Source organism: Macaca nemestrina, chromosome 2, assembly GCF_043159975.1.
Source record: "Macaca nemestrina isolate mMacNem1 chromosome 2, mMacNem.hap1, whole genome shotgun sequence".
Taxonomy (NCBI): Eukaryota; Metazoa; Chordata; class Mammalia; order Primates; family Cercopithecidae; genus Macaca; species Macaca nemestrina.
The window spans coordinates 112,462,327-112,476,731 of NC_092126.1; the positions used below are offsets into that span (position 1 = coordinate 112,462,327).

A 14,405-nucleotide genomic window follows, 5' to 3' on the forward strand; every position below is an offset into this window, starting at 1 on the left:
GGGAGTCCGCACCAGGTGCGGCAGGCTGCCAGTTAGGAGCGCCCTGCAAGCGTCACGTGAGGGGGCGGGGGAAGGGCTGCCCCTCCGCGGGCCCCGCCAATCATGAGCTGGATTTCGTGGGACGAAGGGTCGTTATTGGACAACCGCCGCGGGCGCCCTGGTCTTTGCTACCTGTAGCTGAGGGCGCTGTTGATGGGCAGCGCGGCGCGCCGGGAAGGCTCGTTCTCGCGAGAGTTCAGTTCCCTTCTTAGCCGTGGCTGCCTCAGCACCTCGAGGATCGACATGGACGGTCTCGAGGACTACGTTTGCCCGCTGGCAACCTCGGAGCTTATACTCCTCCCAGTCACGGGTCTGGAGTGCGTGGGGGACCGGCTGTTGGCGGGTGAGGCTTGGCTTGAGGCACGCCAGGGGGAAAGGGGGAAAGAAACAGCGCCTGCCAGGGGCGGTGCCACAGGGACAAAGGGATGCCCTGAGGAGAGGACGGGCAGCAGGTTGAGGCCGGTCGGAGGTGAGAAGGGAGCCCAGGAGACGGCGGGGACGAGGGCCAACCTGAGGACGGCGGGGCCCGAGAGACAAAGCTGACGTGGCTGCTGCGGCGCTTCATAAACTTCAGCCCGCATGGAAAGGGCGGGTGGAACCCCGGGATGGTGCAGGGGAACGCGGCCGCGCGGAGGCGTAGGCACGGGAGCGGAGGGTTGAGGGGGTGTGCTCCCTTCTAGGAGATGGGCGGGGGCTTGGCCTCTCCTACGGAGACCAGGCAGAGCCGCGAGGTGGAGAAGGAGGCCCCTCGGGGGTGTGGCCTCTTGGGGAAGGCGGGGCCGGGAGAGGGCAAGGGTGTGCCCTCTCGAGGGCGGGATGAATCTCTTCCCGCTAAGGTGGGGGTGGAGATACTCTGAGGAGGATGGCGTCGCGGAAAATGGCGGATGAGACCTTTACGTGTAGGGGGCGGTGCCCGGGGAAGCGGGGCCTGAGACCTCTCCTGAGATGGTTGAGGTCCAGGAAATCAGGTGTGGAGGTTCGTCCCTCCAAGGAGAACCGGGTCGCAAAGGACAGGCGAGGCCTGGGACTTGAGGTGTCAGAGTCCAGGCTGGTCTCGAACAGTCATTATGTGAAGCCGCTAATGACCTTTTTTGGTCCTACTGAGTTGTATAAGGGTCCTGAGGCAGGGCCTTGGCGGTCAGGCCTTGAGTGAGTTGTCACCAGTCCTAAGAGGGTGTGTGTGTGGGATGGGGATGATCCAGTTTCGATCTGGTGTGGGGGTTCTTGGAGCTTGGAGTTCCTACCCCAAGCTAAACTCCTAAGGCCCCTGGAGGGGGAACAGCTAAGCAGAAACTCAAAGAACCACAAGAGTGAACTAGGAAAAGGGGTGAGTTCCTGGCAGAGGGTAAGCATACCAAAGGCCTTGAGGCTGGAAGAATCTGTCATTATGGGGGAAGGAGGGAATTCTTGTGAAGTTAGAGCAGGAATGGAGCCTGGGAGGAAAGGAGGCTGGACAAGCCAGCAGAGGCCACATTGTTTCAGGCCTTGATCTGACTTTATCCCTAAGGGCAGTGGGGAGAACCTATTGAAGGGTTTTAAGGTGGGGAATAACTTGGGAAATGAAGTTTAAGAAACTGCAAGTGAATTCACTTCTGTGGCTTCCAGAGTGACTTTTATATAGCTACAATTCTGTTTTTTTGGGTTTTTTTTTTTGAGACAGTCTTGCTCTGTCACCCAGGCTGGAGTGCAGTGGCACAGTCTCGGCTCACTGTAACCTCCACCTCCCAGGTTCAAGTGATTCTCCTGCCTCAGCCTCCGGAGTAGCTGGGATTACAGGTGTCCACCATCATGCCCAGCTAATTGTTGTATTTTTGGTGGAGATGGGGCTTCACCATGTTGGCCAGGCTGGTCTCAAACTCCTGACCTCAAGTGATTCGCCTGCCTCAGCCTCCCAAAATGCTGGAATTACAGGCATGAGCCACCACACCTGGCCTCTCTAGCCTATTCCTGAGCTCTTCATTTCCTGTTCCATCTACCATACTCAGTGCTCTTGCCTACCTCAGGATAATCATACTTGCTGTTTTCTCCACCAAGAAAGCTGCAAACCCTCCCATCCGGGGCCTCCCCATCTCCCAGTCCCCCTCTTCTGCCTGCCTTCCTCTGGCTAACTGCTGCTTATCCTTGAATCCTAATTCTAAATATTGTGTCCTCAAGTTGTCCTCCCCTTACACTTACCCAGTCTGGTTAGATTAGATCGGGGTTTTCTCAGTCTTGCCTCTATTGACCTTTTAGACCAGATGATTCTTTGTTTGAAGGCTGTGCGTGCATTGTACGATGTTTAGCATCATCCCTGGCCTTAGTTGCCAGTAGCACAACCCCTGGAGACAGCCAAAACTGTCTGCAGTTATTGCCAGATGTCTCCTGTGGGAAAGGTTGCCCCCTGCAGAGAACCACTGGATTAGACTTTCTCATTTTACATCTTTTATTTTCTTTTTGCATTGTCAAAATCTTTCTTATTTTTACTTTTTTTTTTTTTTTTTGAGTCAGGGTCTTGCTCTGTTGCTCAGGCTGGAGTGCAGTGGTGTAATCTCAGGTCACTGCAACTTCCACCTCTTGGGCTCAAGAGATGCTCTCACCTCAGCCTCCCAAGTAGCTGAGACTACAGGCGTGCACCATCATGCCCAGCTAATTTGCATATTTTTTTTTTTTTTTTTTTTTTTGAGACGGAGTCTTGCTCTGTCACCCAGGCTGGAGTGCAGTGGCCGGATCTCAGCTCACTGCAAGCTCCGCCTCCCGGGTTTACGCCATTCTCCTGCCTCAGCCTCCCGAGTAGCTAGGACTACAGGCGCCCGCCACCTCGCCCGGCTATTTTTTTTGTATTTTTTAGTAGAGACGGGGTTTCACCGTGTTAGCCGGGATCGTCTCTCGATCTCCTGACCTCGTGATCCGCCCGTCTCGGCCTCCCAAAGTGCTGGGATTACAGGCTTGAGCCACCGCGCCCGGCAATTTGCATAATTTTTTTAGAGGCAGAGTTTTACCATGTTGCCCAGGCTGGTCTCAAACTCCTGGGCTTAAGCGATCCTCCTGCCTTCCAAAGTGCTGGGTTTACAGGCGTGAGCCACTGTATCAGGCCTCATCTCTATTATTATTATTTTTTTATTAAAAAAAAGTGAGGTGAGGAGGAGACTCTGAGTTTGAGAAATTTGTGGTCGAACTGAACATCAAGAGTGATTGATGAGGCTAGGTGTGGTGGCTCACTCCTGTAATCCTAGCACTTTGGGAGGCTGAGGCGGGCGGATCATGAGGTCAGGAGATTGAGATCATCCTGGCTAACACAGTGAAACCCTGTCTCTACTAAAAATGCAAAAGATTAGCCAGGCGTGGTAGCGGGTGCCTGTAGCCCCAGCTACTTGAGAGGCTGAGGCAGGAGAATGGCGTGAACCTAGGAGGCAGAGCTTGCAGAGAGCCAAGATCATGCCACTGCACTTCAGCCTGGGTGGCAGAGCAAGACTCTGTCTCAAAAAAAAAAAAAAAAAAAAAGTGACTGATGAGGCCGGGCACAACGGCTCACACCTGTAATCCCAGCACTTTGGGAGGCCAACGTGGGTAGATCACCTGAGGTCAGGAGTTCAAGACCAGCCTGACCAACATGGTGAAACCCTGTCTCTACTAAAAATATAAAAACTGGCTGGGTGCCATGGCTCACGCCTGTAATCCCAGCGCTTTCGGAGGCCGAGGTGGGCGGATCATGAGGTCAGGAGATTGAGATAATCCTGGCTAACATGGTGAAACCCTGTCTCTATTAAAAATACAAAAAATTAGCCGGGCGTGGCGGCAGGCGCATGTAGTCTCAGCTACTCGGGAGGCTGAGGCAGGAGAATGGCGTGAACACGGGAGGCGGAGCTTGCAGTGAGCCGAGATCGTGCCACTGCACTCCAGCATGGGCAACACAGCAAGACTCTGTCTCAAAAAAAAAAAAAACTAGCCAGGCATGGCGGTGGGCCCCTGTAATCCCAGCTAAGCTACTCGGGAGGCTGAGACAAGAGAGTTGCTTGAACCCCGGAGATGGAGGTTGCAATGAGCCGACACAGTGCTACTGCACTCCAGCCTCAGCGACAGAGTGAGACTCTGTCTCAAAAAAAAAAAAAAAAAGAGTGACTGATGAGGAAAACAAGGTCAGCACTTTAAGTCCAGCTGAAGCTGAGACCAAGGATTTTCTTTTTTCCCTTTTTTTTTTTTTTGAGATGGAGTTTCGCTCTTTCACCCAGGCTGAGTGAAGTGGTACGATCTCGACTCACTGCAACCTCCACCTGCTGGGTTCAAGCGATTCTCCTGCCTCAGCCTCCCGAGTAGCTGGGATTACAGGCACCTGCCACCATGCCCGGCTAATTTTTGTGTTTTTAATAGAATGGGGTTTCACCTTGTTGGCCAGGCTGGTCCTGAACTCCTGACCTCAGGTGATTCATCCACCTTGGCCTCCCAAAATACTAGGATTACATGTGTGAACCACCGCGCCTGGCCGAGATCAAGTATTTTCTTTTTTTTTCTTTTGAGACGGAGTCTCTCTTTGGCCTCCCAAAGTGCTGGGATTACAGGCGTGAGCCACCGCACCCGGCCGAGGATTTTCTCAACCAAGGATTTTCTAAGATTCAAGCTGCAGGATTGTGTGTCCTGATGCGTTCATAGGCTACATGCCGAGAAGTTTCCCTGATCCCCATCTCTTCTCTGTGGGTCATCAGAGTTAGGTACATAGCTCTGACATGCCTCTTTGCCTCTGTCTAGGTGAGGGTCCCGATGTCCTGGTGTACAGCTTGGACTTTGGTGGGCATCTGCGGATGATAAAGCGAGTACAGAACCTGCTTGGCCACTATCTTATCCATGGCTTCCGGGTGCGGCCAGAGCCTAATGGAGACTTTGACTTGGAGGCCATGGTGGCTGTGTTTGGAAGCAAGGGACTCCGAGTTGTGAAAATTAGCTGGGGACAGGGCCACTTCCGGGAGCTTTGGCGCTCTGGCCTGTGGAACATGTCTGACTGGATTTGGGATGCACGCTGGCTTGAGGGAAATATAGCCTTGGCCCTGGGCCACAACTCAGTGGTCCTATATGATCCTATAGTAGGGTGCATCCTGCAAGAGGTGCCCTGCACAGACAGGTGCACCCTCTCTTCAGCCTGCCTGATTGGAGACGCCTGGAAGGAGCTGACCATAGTGGCAGGTGCTGTTTCCAACCAGCTCTTGGTCTGGTACCCAGCAACTGCCTTAGCAGACAACAAACCTGTAGCACCTGACCGACGAATCAGTGGGCACGTGGGCATCATCTTCAGCATGTCATACCTGGAAAGCAAGGGTTTGCTGGCTACAGCTTCAGAAGACCGAAGCGTTCGTATCTGGAAGGTGGGCGACCTGCGAGTGCCTGGGGGTCGGGTGCAGAATATTGGGCACTGCTTTGGGCACAGCGCCCGTGTATGGCAGGTCAAGCTCCTAGAGAATTACCTTATCAGTGCAGGAGAGGACTGTGTCTGCTTGGTGTGGAGCCATGAAGGTGAGATCCTCCAGGCCTTTCGGGGACACCAGGGACGTGGGATCCGGGCCATAGCTGCCCATGAGAGGCAGGCCTGGGTGATCACTGGGGGTGATGACTCAGGCATTCGGCTGTGGCACTTGGTAAGGCGTGGGTACCGGGGATTGGGGGTCTCAGCTCTCTGCTTCAAGTCCCGTAGTAGGCCAGGTACCCTCAAGGCTGTGACGCTGGCTGGCTCTTGGCGACTGCTGGCAGTGACTGATACAGGGGCCCTGTATCTCTATGACGTCGAGGTCAAGTGCTGGGAGCAACTGCTAGAGGATAAACATTTCCAGTCCTACTGCCTGCTGGAGGCAGCTCCTGGTCCTGAGGGCTTTGGATTGTGTGCTATGGCCAATGGGGAAGGTTGTGTCAAGATTGTCCCCATCAACACTCCAACTGCTGCTGTGGACCAGACCCTGTTTCCTGGGAAGGTGCACAGCTTGAGCTGGGCCCTGCGTGGTTATGAGGAGCTCCTGTTGCTGGCATCGGGCCCTGGTGGGGTAGTAGCTTGCCTAGAGATCTCAGCCGCACCCTCTGGCAAGGCCATCTTTGTCAAGGAACGTTGTTGGTACCTGCTGCCCCCAAGCAAGCAGAGATGGCACACATGCAGTGCCTTCCTACCCCCAGGTGACTTCCTGGTGTGTGGTGACCGCCGGGGCTCTGTGCTACTGTTCCCCTCCAGACCAGGTCTGCTCAAGGACCCTGGGGTGGGAGGCAAGACTGGGGCTGGTGCTGGGGCACCTGGAGTGGGTAGTGGTAGTAGTGGGGGTGGGAATGCTTTCACTGGGTTGGGCCCAGTGTCTACCCTGCCCTCTCTGCATGGGAAGCAGGGTGTGACCTCAGTGACATGCCATGGTGGCTATGTGTATACCACAGGGCGCGATGGCGCCTACTACCAGCTATTTGTACGAGACGGCCAGCTCCAGCCAGTCCTAAGGCAGAAGTCCTGTCGAGGCATGAACTGGCTAGCTGGGCTCCGTATAGTGCCCGATGGGAGCATGGTTATCCTGGGTTTCCATGCCAATGAGTTTGTGGTGTGGAGCCCGCGGTCACATGAGAAGCTGCACATTGTCAACTGTGGTGGAGGGCACCGTTCGTGGGCATTCTCTGATACTGAGGCGGCCATGGCCTTTGCTTACCTCAAGGATGGGGATGTCATGCTGTACAGGGCTCTGGGTGGCTGCACTCGGCCACATGTGATTCTCCGGGAGGGTCTGCATGGCCGTGAGATCACTTGTGTAAAGCGTGTGGGCACCATTACCCTGGGGCCTGAATATGGAGTGCCCAGCTTCATGCAGCCTGACGACCTGGAGCCTGGCAGTGAGGGACCTGACTTGACTGACATTGTGATCACCTGTAGTGAGGACACTACTGTCTGTGTCCTAGCACTCCCTACAACAACAGGCTCAGCCCATGCACTCACAGCTGTTTGTAACCACATCTCCTCTGTACGTGCTGTGGCTGTATGGGGCATTGGCACCCCAGGTGGCCCTCAGGATCCTCAGCCAGGCCTGACTGCCCATGTGGTGTCTGCGGGGGGACGGGCTGAGATGCACTGCTTCAGCATCATGGTTACTCCGGACCCCAGCACCCCAAGCCGCCTCGCCTGCCATGTCATGCACCTTTCGTCCCACCGGCTAGATGACTATTGGGACCGGCAACGCAATCGGCATCGAATGGTCAAGGCAGACCCAGAGACCAGGTAATGTATGCTCCTGGGCAGGGTATGGTATGGGTCATGCAGATGCTCCCAGGCTTGCAGGCTCCACCTGACAGCTGCGTGTTGTCCCTGCAGGTACATGTCCCTTGCTGTGTGTGAACTTGACCAGCCCAGCCTTGGCCCCCTTGTGGCTGCAGCCTGTAGTGATGGGGCTGTAAGGTGAGAGCACAGGGCCCAGTGGGGCGGGAGACAAAGGAAGTAAGGTTGTTTAGGATGCATTCTAAGCTAGGCCACCCCCCGCCCCCCAGGCTCTTTCTCTTGCAAGATTCCGGGCGGATTCTGCAGCTCCTTGCTGAAACCTTCCACCATAAGCGATGTGTCCTCAAGGTCCACTCCTTTACACATGAGGCACCCAACCAGAGACGGTGAGAGGGGCTGGATGATGGTCCTGCATGGGCTGGGTGGGGGGGTTCCTGTTGAGCTTCATCTCTGTCATTGACCAGGCTGTCTTTTCCTGGCTTCCAGGAGGCTCCTCCTGTGCAGCGCAGCTACTGATGGCAACCTGGCTTTCTGGGATCTCACCACTGTGCTAGACAATGGCTCCACTGTCCTGGAGCCTCCAGTGGATCCTGGGCTTCCCTACCGTGAGTAGCTAATGTGCAACCATGGCTACCCCTCCTCACCTGTCACATAGCCCTCACACATGTGACAGGCGGGGCCCTGACAACTACCGTCTTCCTTCAGGGCTTGGCACCCCCTGTCTGACTCTGCAGGCCCACAGCTGTGGTATCAACAGCCTGCACACGTTGCCCACCCGTGAGGGCCACCATCTCGTGGCCAGTGGCAGTGAAGATGGATCCCTCCATGTCTTCGTGCTTGCTGTGGAGATGCTAGAGCTAGAAGAGGCTGTGGGAGAGGGTGGGCTGGTACCCCAGCTGCGTGTGCTAGAGGAATACTGTGTCCCCTGTGCACATGCTGCCCATGTGACAGGCCTCAAGATCCTAAGCCCAAGTATCATGGTCTCAGCCTCCATTGATCAACGGCTGACCTTCTGGCGTCTGGGGCATGGTGAACCCACCTTCATGAATAGCACTGTGTACCATGTGCCAGATGTGGCTGACATGGACTGCTGGCCTGTGAGCCCTGAGTTTGGCCACCGCTGTGCCCTTGGGGGTCAGGGGCTTGAGGTTTACAACTGGTATGACTGAGGTATCCCACGGTGGCCGGCGTGCTGGGCATGGGGCCTGCTCGCAGACAGCATGGAGCAGGGATGGGCTGTCTGTGCCCATGCTCAGCATGCCTTGAGGGGAGGAGGTGGCGGCCGCGGGTTCCTGACATCGGTCCAGGAACTGAAGGTGAGTGGAGTGCTGCCAAGAATATGCCCCACTCCCCATGACAAGACAGAACTTTGTAACAGTACCAATTTATTTTGGCCGTGGGTTTTTGCTTTTTTTCCAGTTGATGACTTTGTGAACATTCCCAAATATTGGAGCCTCTGTGGCCTCAGATGTGGCTCAGTGGAGGGAGACCCAGCATAGCCAGGCCAGTATGGAGCACCTCACGCACAGCCCTCAGAAGCTGCAGGCGGACGAACATCTGACCAAAGCGGTGTGGTCGAGGCTCCTGAAAGAGAAGGGGCCTACTGGTCTCATCCTCTGCTTCCTTTGTCTTTACCCTGTACCTCTCTGCATGTCCCAAACCCGTTTTTTGCTGTGCGCTCACCCCTAGGATGTGTACTCGGTTGTAGTAGGAGCTGAAATCCATGCTGAGCTGTACCAGGAACTTGCACATCTAGAGACAGAGACTGAGTCACTGGCCCATCTCTTTGCTCTTGTGCCCCAGGCCAGAATAAAGAATAGAGTGTAGAGTGTCCTGGTTGTGCCTCACCATCTCTGTGCGTGCAGTGATGTGGAGCCCTGGGGCTGTGCAGTCCAGCATTGCTGTCTGGCTCAGCAGATCCGGAAAGGGGAGGATATTGTTGAAGAGCAACAACCACTCACCCTGTGGGGGAGAAAGGTGCTGGGAGGGGAAGTCCAGGCTTCCTTTGTGCCAGCTACTGGGAGGGACACTCACCTCATCATGTAGTAGTGAGAAGTCCAGACTGCTCACAGGAGGAAAAGTGGGGTACAGACCTTGTTCCATACTACACTTGTAACTCTCAAAGAGTGTGGCAAGACGGGCACAATTATACATGACAAAGGTGCCACTCTTTGTGCCCTTTGTGGAGATGTTCTTGTCAGCCAGAGCCAGGAAGAGCTAGGGAATAGGAGCACAGCTGCAGAGAGAAGGCAGCCACCACACCCGGTACCCCAGCACTGGCCCTGTCAGGCTCCCAGGCTCACCTGACTCTGTGGGGCTGTGCTCAGCATCTCAAACTTGATGGTGGCCACAGAGAGAACACCAAAGATCTCTGTCCAGGCTGGATCTGAGGGAGTATAGGATTGGTCATTCAGTCTGCAGGCAAAGGCAGGGATGCAAAAAACCTGCCCCTAACCCAGAACATAGCCAGGGTTTCCCAGGCATACCTTGGGCCAGATCCCCACCATGCTTCAGTGCTGAGGCCTTGCACACCTGGGCATGCCGGAACCTGTGTTTGGAAGAGAGGCCAGTGGGCAGGGTCGTGGGTGAAGAGTCCCCCCACACTACCCTGGCTAAGGCTGGTGTTCCTCCCAGCCTCACTCACTTGTAGTACTCAGGGGCAGTCATCAGAGGGCCAGGTGCACCAGCTACTTTCACAGGGCCACAGATCAGGTGCTTCTGTCAGGAAGATGGCAGGGGCTCAGCCTAGTTGGCACTACTCTCCAGGAAGTCCCTTGAGGAGCCCAAATCTGGTGCCTCTACTCAGCCCATATTCTCTCAAATTGGAACTGCCAGGTTGAGTGGTTCCTTCTACCCAGCTCCTCAGGCTGCGCACGGTTCAGCCTTCTCAACCTGGTCTTTGGTGTTCTTGGGATGTGTCTACAGAGCCCCCCCTTCCCCAGAGCTTCCGCACCTGCTGCACATGCCCTCTCAAGTCCAGCAACTCCCCCAAGATCAAGTGTCGGTTTCTGGACCTGTCAGCTAACAAGCCCCTCAGTGGGTTTTCAAGGGCCCCTTGAGGTTAGGGGTTAGGTCATCATTAACCCACCTGTCTGAGTGGAGCCTTGTCAACCAACTTCCGCCAAAGCAGGTCCAACTTCTGTTGCTGGAACTCCTCCTCACAGCTAACAACATGTACAACCAGGCAGCTGTCTGTACCAGTATCTGGGGACCCAGCCTAAGGGAGGACAATCATAACTGTGGAAGTACAGTATACTTGGTTTGGGAGAACCTACAGGGCTGGGAGTCACTAACCAGGCCTGGGTGGCTGTCCTCTGGCCAATGCCATAGAGCCTCCTGCAGCTCAGCTAGCACAGACAGGAGATCCTCAGTCACTGCAAAGAGAACAGACAGGTGCTGAGGCTGGCAAGAAGTGGAGCTGTCCCCACCCCTACCTGCTCCTGCCTTTTCTGGCCTTGCTAGGCTACAGGTCCTACCCAGACAGTTGTCCAGGTTGGAGTCATAGCCAGCTGTGCGGCCCTGTTCTTCCACCAGCTCCTTCAGACACAGTCTGCCTAGGATGCCAGGGGACAGTGTCCTCCCGTCATGAGCAGAGGTAACTTCTTCAAGGGCGTGGCTCCTCAGGGTGTGGGAGGAAGCTCTCTCCGAGGCAGCGGGCCAGTCCACCCGCAGTTGCTGCAGGAAGGTCAGCATGTGCGGATCCTGCACAGCTGGCACTAGGCGCACGCACACCCTGGGAAGGGAGGGCGGTCGCCTCAGCCTGAGCAGCTGGTCCAGCTCGCCAAGACTTCCCACCTCCAGCCGCTGTCCCCAAGGGCGACGCCGCTCGCTCTCTAGGTCCCCGGTAGTCCCACCTTCTCCATTCCGGCCCTGAGGCCCCGCTCACCCGTGAGCGCGCAGAGCTCGCGCCAGGTGATCAGCCACGAGCACCGTACGCAGCTGGCTCAAGCGGAGTGCGCAAGGGGAGCTGCGCAGGGCTGGGCAGTGTAGTAAGACGCGCTGGCCCGGCAAGGCAGGCAAGGCGGGCGTGGCATAGGCGGCCACGGCGCTGAGGACGCGCTCGAAGACCGCGGGCCGCTGCAGTTGGAGAGACAGACCCGCGGGAGTCGGCGCGCAGCGCAGCACCGGGGCCACGCCGGGACCCTGCAGGCAGGCGAGGGCATGGAGCAAATGCTCGGGTACCTGCGGGAGAATGGGCGTGTGAGCGCGCCACGGCACGGGACCCAGCTCCCAGCCGCACGGCCTCGCCCGGCTCACGCCCACCTGGCCGTCATCGAAGCGCGCCTGCAGCGCGCGGTGCGGTGCCAGAAAGTCTCGGGAACGCAGGTGGCGGGTGCGCGTCTCCTTGATCCATACCGGACTGCCAGGCCCCAGGGCCGCGTTGAGGGCCCCCAGCGTCTCCCCAACCCCAAGGCGCCTGGTCGCCATGGTGACCGGAAGGAGTAAGCGGAACCGGAAAAAGAATTTACGGAGGTGAACTTCCGGAAAGGACCGACTGGCTGGGGCGGGTGTGCGGCGGCGGTCCGCGTAAGAGGACAGATTCCGCCAGCAGGAGCCGTGTCGGCTACTTTCGACCTACCACCCCCAGCGCCCCTTCCGCGCTGTCCACTTGCACAGCCGGGCCCTGGATCTGAAATCTCGGGAGTCCTTCCCGGGCCTAGGGTTCTTTCCCTGTGGCCAGGTCTCAACCAGGAAAAGGATCCTCGCGACCCGGTGGGGGATCAGAGAGGGTACCGTCTCTTCTCATCGATGTCTCACATCTTTGTGTTAACATTTCATTTCTCCCATTTTACACATGACGAATACTTGTCACTGGAATAAGGCAGTATAACATTAAGGCCACTTTCACGACCTACTTAAAACATCGTTTTAAAAAGAATAGTGTTCCGCGGTTTCAGGTTATTTGCAAGCATTTTCTCGTTTGAGATGTGTTTTTCTTTTGTTTGAGACGGAGGCTTGCCCTTATCTTCCAGGCTGGAGTGCAGTGGCACGATCTCGGTTCACTGCAGCCTCCGCCTCCCGGGTTTAAGCGATTCTCCAGCCTCAGGCTCCCGAGTAGCTGGGATTACAGGCGCCCGCCACCACCCCGGCTAATTTTTATATTTTTAGTAGAGACGTGTTCCGCCATGTTGGCCCGGCTGGTCTTGAACTTCTGACCTCGTGATCTGCCCGCCTTGGCCTCCGAAAGTGCTGGGATTACAGGAGTCAGCCACTGCGCCCAGCCCAGGTCGTCTTTATGCCCAATAAATGCGCACTCTTGATACAATTGCCAGTTTTCTTCTCTTGATACCTGAGAAATTACAACCATCATGATGCCTTCCAGAATGACCAGCTTTTTTTTTTTGAGACGGAGTTTCGCTCCTGTTGCCCAGGCTGGAGTGCAGTGGTGCGATCTTGGCTCACCACCGCAACCTCCCCCTCCCGGGTTCAAGTGATTCTCCTGCCTCAGTCTCCCAAGTAGCTGGGATTACAGGCATGCGCCACCATGGCCGGCTACTTTTGTATTTTTAATACTTTTAATAGAGACAGGGTTTCTCCAAGTTTGTCAAGCCTCGAACTCCCGACCTCAGGTGATCCGCCTGCCTCGGCCTCCCAAAGTGCTGGGATTACAGGCGTGAGCCCCTAAACCCGGCCCAGAATGACCAGCTTTTAATGTGACTCCTTTAACCTGGTGTGCTTTAACAAGGATCCTTACGCTTCCTGTTTTAGGCAACAGCCATTTACAGGCCAACCCAATAATGCGACCATAAGAAGTAGAAAAATAGGCCTCAGTTGGAATATCTTACTCCTCTACCAATAGGAAAGCTTTTTTCTTTCTCCCACAAAGATTCCCAAATGTTTTCATTTCACTGTAACATACTCACCCCCCCCCCCCCACCCCACCCCCATTCCTTTTAATAGAGAAGCTAACTCAGTAGAGAGTTGGGAAATCCGGAGAGCAGGGAAACCCAGGGGCAGGAAAAGCTTGGCAAGGCCCTTTTCTGGGCCAGGGCTGAGGCCCTGCTGGGAGGCGCCGAAAGAGCACTGGGCGGACACGACATTCCCGATGGCTTCTCGGGGGCCCACTCAACGGGAGTGATCGTGTCATTCCAAAGCGCTTTCCATTCTGAAGGTGCATAACCTGGAGACAACTGCTTGGCAGGGTTGGGAACCCTCAGCCAAACTGAGGACTTTAGATACACTCATCCACGAAGACGGTTGGGGTGGTTTTTCCCCAGGAAGTAGAGGGCTATCTTTAGCGAAATGCGGGCTGAGGCAGCCCTCGGGGACTCACTACCATTGCATTCCTACCCGGAGGTCCTGGGTCCACCCTCCCTCGCCAGTGCTCCCCAGGGTTCCAGAGATGGCCACCAGCCTCGGCTCTCCCACCTCTACACCCATCACCTCCAGCCTGAGGGCGCACCTGAGAGGAACTGAGACCCAAGCGGCTCAGTAAATTATGTCTGGGGGTCAGGGGCACCCCATCTGGGCCAGGGCGCTGCTCAGGCAGGAGAGCAGGGGACGAAATCCAAGCGCAGCTGGAATGCTCTGGAGACAACAGCTGCTTTTGGGATTCCGTTGCCCGCTGTCCAGCCGTTGGCGGGGGGGCGGGGGAGCTCCTGCCCCCAGGTCACTCGCCCTGGGGCCACTTCAGAACCCGCCCATCCCCACTCCCAGGAGGAAGACCCGGGAGTAGGCTGTGAAACCGAGTCTAGAGGGAACAAGACGCTCACCTGGGCCCCAGAACAATAGAAGGGGAGGTGAGGGCCTCCCCTGGGACCGGGTCCCGATCCGGATTAGATCCGCGGGGCAGGATTAGCCCTGTTGGTCCCACGAAGCCTGCCTGGGCCACTGGTGCGGTGACGGTGGTGGGGCGGGCTTCGGAATCCGCCAGAAGGGAAGCGCGCCCGTGGGGCCGGAGAGGAAGTAAACCCGCGCGTCCGCCTCGGGGACACCCCCGCGCTCGTGGCCTTTGTCCGGTGACGCTGCCAGCGCCCAGAGCACCAGGAGCCGAAGGGGTCCACAGAGCAGCAGCGGGACCCCCGGAAACCCATTGCGACCGGCCCCAGGGGACCCACCACCAGGCCCCGACTGTGCCGAGCTTCCCGCTCGCTCGGCCCCGCGGGTAGCGAAGGCGACAATGTTCCCCTGAGGCCACGACACAGCCGGCGTGCCGAGATGCCCA

At 56.6% G+C, this 14,405-nt stretch overlaps 2 protein-coding genes across 8 annotated transcripts; one reads left to right on the forward strand and one right to left on the reverse strand.

The window, feature by feature from the left end:
• The first annotated feature begins 158 nt into the window (after nt 1-158).
• Nucleotides 159-9,073, forward strand: LOC105480421 (WD repeat domain 6). 5 transcript variants are annotated; one of them, XR_986460.3, is made up of 7 exons: nt 163-382; nt 4,762-7,243; nt 7,337-7,420; nt 7,510-7,626; nt 7,727-7,845; nt 7,946-8,556; nt 8,660-9,073. XR_986460.3 is itself a non-coding variant. In XM_011739267.2 (6 exons), the coding sequence occupies exons 1-6, from the start codon at nt 193-195 to the stop codon at nt 8,407-8,409; spliced, it is 3,456 nt and encodes a 1,151-aa protein (XP_011737569.1). In that variant the 5' UTR covers nt 163-192; the 3' UTR covers nt 8,410-9,073. The 5 variants fall into 5 exon arrangements, 3 of the variants coding, with proteins under 3 accessions (XP_011737569.1, XP_024648265.1, XP_011737570.1); XR_011620050.1 differs by lacking the exon at nt 8,660-9,073 and having other exon boundaries at nt 159-382; nt 7,705-7,845; nt 7,946-8,083; XM_011739267.2 differs by having other exon boundaries at nt 7,946-9,073.
• On the reverse strand, nt 8,609-14,183 carry LOC105480420 (DALR anticodon binding domain containing 3). Of its 3 annotated transcripts, XM_011739264.3 has the most exons (13): nt 13,954-14,183; nt 11,504-12,530; nt 11,127-11,422; nt 10,717-10,973; nt 10,535-10,614; nt 10,329-10,457; nt 9,885-9,958; nt 9,727-9,788; nt 9,544-9,626; nt 9,275-9,457; nt 9,089-9,202; nt 8,924-8,992; nt 8,609-8,824 (listed from the first exon to the last, which is right to left on the reverse strand). In XM_011739264.3, exons 2-13 carry the CDS (start codon nt 11,666-11,668, stop codon nt 8,705-8,707), a joined length of 1,632 nt encoding a protein of 543 aa, XP_011737566.1. In that variant the 5' UTR covers nt 11,669-12,530; nt 13,954-14,183; the 3' UTR covers nt 8,609-8,704. The 3 variants fall into 3 exon arrangements, with proteins under 3 accessions (XP_011737566.1, XP_011737565.1, XP_011737567.1); XM_011739263.3 differs by having other exon boundaries at nt 8,609-8,992; XM_011739265.3 differs by lacking the exon at nt 9,275-9,457 and having other exon boundaries at nt 8,609-8,992.
• Nucleotides 14,184-14,405: the final 222 nt, after the last annotated feature.